The following is an 8636-nucleotide window of genomic DNA, read 5'->3' on the forward strand; positions in this document are numbered from 1 at the left end:
ATATTATATAGTATTTGTATATTATATTATTTTGTAACTTTTTCTTCACTATTCTTTTTCTGTGACGAAAAAAATTATGGTTTAGAATTTTTTTTTAAAATATAATAATAATAATAATAATAATAATAATAATACCTTTATTTTAAATTTAAAAAAAATTGTTTTTGGCAAATATATACAAAAAAATACATGTATAAAAACTCACAAAAATATAAAAGGAAATGTATATAAATTATTATTATTATTTAAAGAACATAATTTATACCAAATATAAATACATGGTCCTGAACCGCAGGTCAGGACATATACATATACACACATCTACATATATATATATATATATATTTGTGCTGCATATGTTGTGAAACCTCTTTTTATCTCCATTGATGCTAACTGATTTATTAGCGATTTATTAGTTAAATGTGAGCCAAAATCATCACAATTAAAAGAACCAAAGACTTAAACTACTTCAGTCTGTGTGCATTGAATTTATTTAATACACGAGTTTCACAATTTGAGTTGAATTACTGAAATAAATGAACTTTTCCACGACATTCTAATTTATTGAGATGCACCTGTATCTCAGAATGACCATGGGTTACCACATTTCAAGAATGGGGTTAGTCTAGTCACATGACCTCAAGATGACAGCCATCATAAGGAGAGATTGTTGTAGTCTATATTTATTTTGTGCACCTATCAGAAGCAGTATGGAAACAGACGACTGAGAAACTGTCACTGCAACCATCCAACCGTGAAACATCCAACCGTGAAACATGCTGTTCTGAGCTGCAGGGTTGCACCAGACAGTCAAAACCTAATCAAGGCTGATAGAGGGCACAGCAGGTGAGTGATTATCGCAAGCTGGCAAAGTTACATCACGCTAATTAACCAATCAGCTAAGCGTGTTAAGGTATGAAACTTCATAACTTTTTTTAGTTTTTTTTACAAACAATTCACACTGAAGTCCACACGTGCAGACGTACAACAGGTAGCTGTGTCTGTTTACTCCATCTGGGTGAAGCAAAATATGTGTGTGCATCTGATACAGTGAGCCGTCTCGCTCTCAGGCTGTGGTTATGTAACTGTTCCTGGCCAGGTTTAATCGAATGAGTCCAGCCGCCCTCCTCCCCTCCACAGCTGACTGGACGAAGAGCTTACAGCAGCAATCCTCTTCTGCAGCGTCAACGGACGGTGTGGACGAGCTGTGCTTAATTACTACCAACATGGCCTAAATCTCAAGTCTCCTCGTTTTACCCTTGCAGTGGTAATGGTGGAGCCTTGTGGTTAAAGATCTGGGCTGGTAATCTAGCGATCTTCACGGTGTCATTGATTGAGACACTTAACCTCGGGATGCTCCAGGGAGGATTGTCATTGTAGTAGCGTATTAGAAATCGCTTCAGGTAAAAAGCTTGAAGATAAAACGTGGTTAGCTTTCAAAAAAGTAGCCTAAACAATGTCCAAATAGCTACTGGCGTGTTTTAGAGGGAGTAATTACATATTACACATACAGTTTAATACATGAGATATTAAGTCGCAATTACGAGAAAAAGTTAATGTTTCTCGTAACTGCGACTCTCTCACAGTGCAACATCTCACAATTGCTATATTGTTTCTTACAGTTTGCAACTTACTCCTCACAACTGCGATTTCATCTCCTACAATGCGTCTATCCAAAAATTGCAATATTGTGAGATAGTCACTATTGCGAGAAAAGTAAAAATTGTTTTTCGTAATTCCGAATTTTTCTCCCAATGTGACACTTCACAATTGCTACATCGTTTCTGACAATTTGAAACATTTTCCTCATAATTGCGACTTCATTTCAAAAACTGCGATATTGTGAGACAGTCACAATTACAAGAAACAAGTCTGCAATTATGCGAAAAAATTATTGTTTCTCGAAATTGCGACTATTTCTCACAATGTGACATCTAACATAGTTTCTAGACTGTTTGCAACTTTTTCCTTATAATTGCAACTTCATATCTCACACAATCTTCCTCAATAGCGACTTTGTATCTTGGACAAATTGACTACCTAAATATTGTATTTTTTGGAGATAGTCACAATTGCGAGAAAAGTTATAATTGTTTGTCCTAACATTTTCCTAACTGCTATATTGTTTCGGAAAATTTGCAACGTTTTCCTCATAGCTGCGACTCCATATCTCACAATGTGACTTCATATCCAAAAATTGTGCTAGTGAGATCACAAATATGAGAGAAACACAATTACGAGAACCAAGTTTGCACTTATGAGGACTTCTCACAATGCGACATCTGACTTTGTTTCTGACAATTTGCTACTTTTTACTCATAATTGCAGGTTCATGTCGCAAAAACATGAGAATTTCCCAAAAATTTTGATATTGCGAATCACAATTGTGAGTTATAATTTAGAATAATTTGCAATGGTTTCCTCATAATTGCGATTTCATTTTGTCACAATTAAGAAAAACATTTGCATTTATGAGAAAGTCCATTATTTCTCGTAATTACAACTTTATTTCTTACAACATTGTTTCTCACAATTTGCAACTTCATAACTCAGTGTGAGTGAATTTTTGAAACTAAAGTCGTTATTACAAGAAACAAATTTGCAATGGAAAAAGTCAAATTGTGAGTTACAAAGTCACATTGTGGAATGTAAAGTCACAATGACAAGAAAAATGGAGATTTAGCTACAATTGCCTCCCGGTAAAATTGTGGTAAATTTCATGTTAACTTTAAAAGATAGCTCTCTCTGTGGGGTTTGAACCTACAACATTTTGGTTACCAGTCCAGATGTTTAACCATTAGGCAAACCCCAAAACAAAAGAACAGCTCTCATGTTGGCAAACAGGGCATTTCCTCCTCTTTGGCAGCCTGGAGAGAGGCAGCAGTGGTGATTTGATCATTAACAGGATTCAGTGTTTATCACACTCACAGATGCTGTGTGTGGCTCATGCAATTAAGGAGCTGTTAAAACAAGCTGTTAATTAGAGCCAGAAGGAAGGCACTGATAAAACTGTCACATACGTCTACAACTACCATCTTAACAGCAAAGCACAGGATGACATGAGGGCCCAAAGGTCTTGAAAATGTAACGTTTTAAAAGGATGAAGAATGTTTTAAAGACAGAAAAATACACTACTGCTAAAAAAAAAAAAATCTTATTTTTTTTATTTTTTAAATTCTATTTACATTTTTTATAAAATGGTAATTTTTTTTAAATGCTTAAACTCAAAATCAATTTGTTGACCATCTTGCCCACTCCTACTAAAAACTCGCCGTGATTTAATAAGAAATAGTTAAGGAGGGATGAGTATGCTGTTGGATGATGCTGCTGTTTTTCTTTGACATAGGCTGAATGGAAAGAGAGTTTATGTAGCGTAAAGGATGTTTTTTTTTTTTGAATGACAAGCATGAAGGAATGCACTCAAGAATGCACACTGTCCGTGTTCAACAAGTCTTTCTGGCGGGTCAAGCTGAAGACACATCAATACCTGCAGACGTGTTTGGCTGTTGCTGAGTTACTCACGTGAACACTATTTACCTGCCAGCTAGTTTGACAACTTTGTGCTAAGAACTGAATAGAAATACCTTATTACACAGCAATGTTTGTTTTGGCAGAGCCTAGAAAAAGTCTGGAGTGACATTCTTTCCAAACTGCAATGAAGACTGATTATACAGGTTATGAAATGTTTTTAAAATGTCTTAACTGAAAATATTAAAAAAAGGGAGTATTCAGACAGCTCCAGACAATTTTGCACACTTTGCATTGTTACACTCTACTATTTAAAAGTCTGGGGTCAGTAAGATTTTTAAGCATTTTTATAAGTAGTCTCTTATGCTCATTAAGTCTGCATTTATTAGATCAAAAACACAGTAAAAACAAGAATATTGTAAAATATTATTACAATTTTAAATAAATTTTTTTATTTGAATATATTTTTAAAAAATGCAATTTATTCCTGTGATGCAAAGCTGAATTTTTAGCATCATTACTCCAGTCTTCAGTGTCACATGATCCTTCAGAAATCATTCTAATATGCTGGTTTGCATTATCAACGCTGAAAACAGTTGTGCTGTTACAAAATTTGTGCAAACCAAAGATTCCAAAAGAAAGAATTTTAAATAGAAAGCTCTTATAAATGTTCTTTACTGCCATTTTTGCTAAATTTAATGCATCTTTGCTGAAAAAAAAAAAAAATACTAATTTCTTTTTAAAATCTTACTGACCTCAAACTTTTGATTGGTAGTATATAGGCATTGTGCCCCAAATGAGGAAAAAACGGGGGGAAATTCCCCACCTAAGAAATCATATTGTAATTGGATTTCAAAAGAAATATTGATCTGGTTTGTTCATTTCAAGTAGCCTTTTGCTGTTGAGAATACAAAACAAAATGTATTTGAGGCCGATACACCAAAAAACTGACTGCCTATTTGAACAAAGACACAAAAAAGCTGTCATCAAGAAAGTCTTCAGCTCACACACTCTCACACCTGCAAACAGACAGTCAGAGAAAGACTGTACAATAGGGGCCTGAAGAGAGATTAATTGCCCCTGCTGCTCAAACTGAAGACACCTGTTGTGTTATATAAGCCATCAGCAGCATAACCTGCCTGAAGCACTTTTTCCAACACGTAGACACAAATGTTCCTTGCCTAATGTACAGGTTTCCAGTCTCACGCTGACTGTCCAAGAAGGATTAAGCAGTCTATTAGTATCTATGGGTATAATCCAGGATTGTGTGTATTCTTGAGCGCTGAAACACTTAAACCCAAATCTTTCTTGCTAATGTAGTCTGACTGATGAATTTGCATTAGTTATTAGAAAATAAAACATTACTTATCAAATTAGCTTGATGATAATAATAAAAATTTAAAATGTGAATATATATATATATTTTCTAATTCATTTTTTAATTGTGGAAATATTATAAATATTTTATTTTATATTTTGTGAAATAATACATTATTAAATATTATATATAATATGGTAAGGTTAAAATATTTGTATAGTACTACAGTGTACATCTCACCTTCCTAATGCCTTGCAAGCAGTAGAGAACTGTCAGGTTGTATGTGCAATTCCCAAATGAAGCATCCCTGAAAGAGAAAAGAGAAGGCATGTTAAAATTGCGTGGGTGTCTTCACACAATATAATAAAAAAAGAAACACCCACAGGAATATAAACAAGAACATCAAGTCATGTTATGAGCAAAGAAGGGGAACACAGACACTGATTTCAAACTGGCTCTCAGGTGGTCTGCTTTCATCCGGAGTAAACCATTACCTGCCCATGAATACAAGTAACTGGGTCAGGGCCTTTGTGTTTGGATGTGGGAGTGAAAGTAAAGCGGCAGGCGAGACTGTGTTGGCTTTTGTCATGTGTTTTTAAAGAAAGTAAACCTTGCAGTGGAGAGTGTACACGTGGGTAACCTGTAACATGATGGGTTACATCTACAAAGTCAAGGCGAAATTAATGTCATGGACAAGATTGTTTTGATCACATGTATGAGGAAGTCCAATTCAGGTTTGTTTGTGTACCCAAAATGATGTTATTGGATCAAGGGAAGCGAGGGTTGTAATGAAATGCCTCAGAAACTAAAAGGGGCCAATACACCATCCCTTGCCTAACGCATGTCAAGGAACAGGTTCTTTGTGTCCGCTTTAATTGAGTTTTGCATTATGCATGCGCTTAATTCACTGTGTATGATGCAGGCTGGGTTGCATAAAAAGAGGGTCAGTGTTCTGCTGGGATCCTTTCATTAGTCTCCCAGTGTGCCTCAATGGAAAGTATCAGGCTCCATTGACCCACACAAACACCACATACTCGCATATGCAAACCCTTAACTTCCAGAGGTCCTGTGTATTGGTCCACTGCTTCAAGGCAACAAAATCATTAGACTTGATAACTCTACCATAAGTAGGTTGATTTTTTTGAGGAGCAAAGAATGATTTTCAAAGCAATGTTTCCATTTTAAGTTCCTTAATATTCCCCTTAAATCAAAATTATGGTTAAGTGCCTTGCTCAAAAAAACAAAACAAAAACATGATGGATTTGAACTTGCAACTTTCAGTTACTAGCCCAGATGTTTAACCACAAGGTTTTACCACCACCAACTCAAATATGAAGAAAAAACACTAATAAACAAGCACAGTCATCTTTAAAAAAAAAAAAAAAAAAAAAAAAAAGGAAACAAGAGGAAAACCAAGGCAAGTTTCCAACAGAGCTTTGCAGAAAATTGTCTTTTGTTCACACAATTATCTGTACCATATACTGTCAGCAGGATCCAAGATATGTTTGGAGAAACAGCTGGAGACTTTCATCTTCCTTCCCACAGCACAGAGAAATGTTGAGCCAATCGATTTGGCTGTAGAAACACAGTGGCTTACTGGCACCAATTAAAGACTCCGGGAGTGGAGGCCAGGAGATAGACAAACCTCATTTAAAACAGCACATCTTTGTCCACTTTTAATTTACAAATTGGTCATTCAGTAGATGCTTTCATTCAAGGACACCTGCAATGCATTACAAGGACAGTCCCCACCCCCAGCCCCCCCCACCCCCGGAGTAACCAAAGGTCAAGTGCCTTTCACAAGGGCACATTGGTTTTGCCCCTTGTGGGGTCTGGACTATCTTGCTATATCAGGATTAGTTGGTCTCAAATGGACAAAAAAACTGGACTAGATCTTGCCATACAGGGCAGAGTAGGACTTGCTTACTTCCTCTGGAAGACTGCCACTGCTTTCCTCTTAGTATTGCCAAATATTTGGGCAGACAGAGAAAGATTCTTCCCTCTTCTTACATAATGGGAGAGCAATGCCAAGGTCTGAACTGTCCACTGTAGGACTGAAGCCCCCCATCCGGGTCACTAGAGCGGTGTCTCCAAACTTGTGTAACAATTGCACACCGGTTCACTTGAACGTAGATTACACTCCCAACAAACCATCTGAACTATCAGGTTACTTGAAATGCCATCCTAAAAATACATTGCTTGAAAACAATAACTTCAGGTCATGTTGTGCATACCATTATTAGGTGTATACTTGTAGGTTATGTAAGTTTATTTCCAAGTATGGCTTGGTGTGGAAAAATGCTCTGCAACCAAGATCAATGTGCAGACATTTTGGCTGGATAGCAAGCCATTGCTTATGCAAGATGGATGAAAACCTTACATTCCAGAGTGCCCTGAATGTGAGGCTACTTTCTAGCCACAATGATCCAGAATGGATCAGCCAAAGGTCAAGTCCACAGCTAAAAATAAGTCTTAAAAAGTGGCCATCTAAAATCCATTCAAGCCCTGTTCCTGGAACAAGAAAAATGTGATGGAAGAGGCGCAGCATGTTATTATTTTCAGAATTAAACGTACCTTTTTATTCAACATCTCGTTGTAGTTTCTTCCTCTGGTGATGTACTCAAACATGGGTCTCACACAGAGCTTCACTTTATTCAATGGTATGACCCATTCATTGTTTCCCATCAGGACCCCTTCCCTCTCATAGACAACAAAACTGTTTACTTTCTGAATTAACCAATTGCTAAGCATTGCATAACCATGTCACACTGTTTGTCTCCACTAGTAGCATGGCTCCAGCAGCCAAGTGGGGGGAGCACTGACAAAGCGCTTTTCTTCCCTTGCACAGCTACGCTGCTAACAATCACATCTTTGTGGAAAAACAAGAGCCCAATTAACCTTCAAGATGGACAGGACGGCAAACAGAGAAAAAGAAGTGCCATAAGAGGCACGACTAGTAAACGTACTGCAGGATTTTATCAGGGTTGAGGAGTAACAGAATACATGAAAGGGCATTACGTAATAAGGATACAAAAAAAACTGGTAACTGTAATTCGTTATAGTTATGTGAAAAAAACAAGGTAATCAGATTACAGTTACATTTTGTAAAAACTGGGAATACTATCAGGATTGCAAAGTTTCATTTAAGTAAGAAATAATTGAGGACAGGCCGTTGAATTATTCGAAAATAATGATTCGAGGTGGTGATGCGGCCATGACGCAAAGCGTTATTAATGCAGTTATGACCGAGAGAGAGAGAGAGAGAGAGAGACAAAGACAGACAGACAGACAGAGAGAGAGAGAGAGAAAGAGAGAGATTAAGCGTGTGTGAATTACACGAGTCTGTGTGTTTTTCGGCAGTGTTCAGCAGCAGCGTCTCTACTAATATCGAAACTGTAATTCATCTGCTTCAATAACAGCGCTGTTATTACCTCAGTAGTGAGAAATGTCATGTAGCCTTTAACTCCTAAACTGTTTTACTGATAAAATCGTCAGAGCAGTGCTCACAACACATTTCTGTGCGCATGAATGTTTCTGTGTGTGCAAATGTGTGTCTGTCTTGTATGTATGTGCGTTTGAGAAAGAGAGAGCAGGAGAAAGAGTATGTGCTTTCCGTACATATAACTTTGTGGCAAAAACATGGAAATAATTAGTCTTTTTAATCCTATTGTTTAAAGGGGTCATATGATGCTTTTTTAAAGATCATTATTTGGTGTATTTGGTGTAACAGAATATGGTGACATGCTTTAATGTTCAAAAAACACATTATTTTTCAAATACTGTACATTATTGTAGGTCCTCTATGCCCCGCCTCTCTCAAACGCTTCGTTTTCTACAAAGCCCCCTCCTT

The 8636-nt window shown here is 36.7% G+C and overlaps 1 protein-coding gene across 2 annotated transcripts in view; it reads right to left on the minus strand.

Moving 5' to 3' along the window:
- The window catches only part of LOC107757493 (dual specificity protein phosphatase CDC14A-like), a 44244-nt gene that overhangs the window by 9899 nt on the left and 25709 nt on the right, over positions 1–8636 (minus strand). For both annotated transcript variants that reach the window (XM_016574979.1, XM_016574978.1), the window contains exon 6: positions 5027–5093. In XM_016574979.1, the coding sequence (XP_016430465.1) occupies positions 5027–5093 (67 nt within the window). The remainder of the gene's footprint in view (positions 1–5026; positions 5094–8636) is intronic.

The sequence above is a fragment of the Sinocyclocheilus rhinocerous genome, unplaced genomic scaffold (genome assembly GCF_001515625.1).
Source record: "Sinocyclocheilus rhinocerous isolate Xijiao unplaced genomic scaffold, SAMN03320098_v1.1 scaffold2578, whole genome shotgun sequence".
NCBI classification, from domain to species: Eukaryota; Metazoa; Chordata; class Actinopteri; order Cypriniformes; family Cyprinidae; genus Sinocyclocheilus; species Sinocyclocheilus rhinocerous.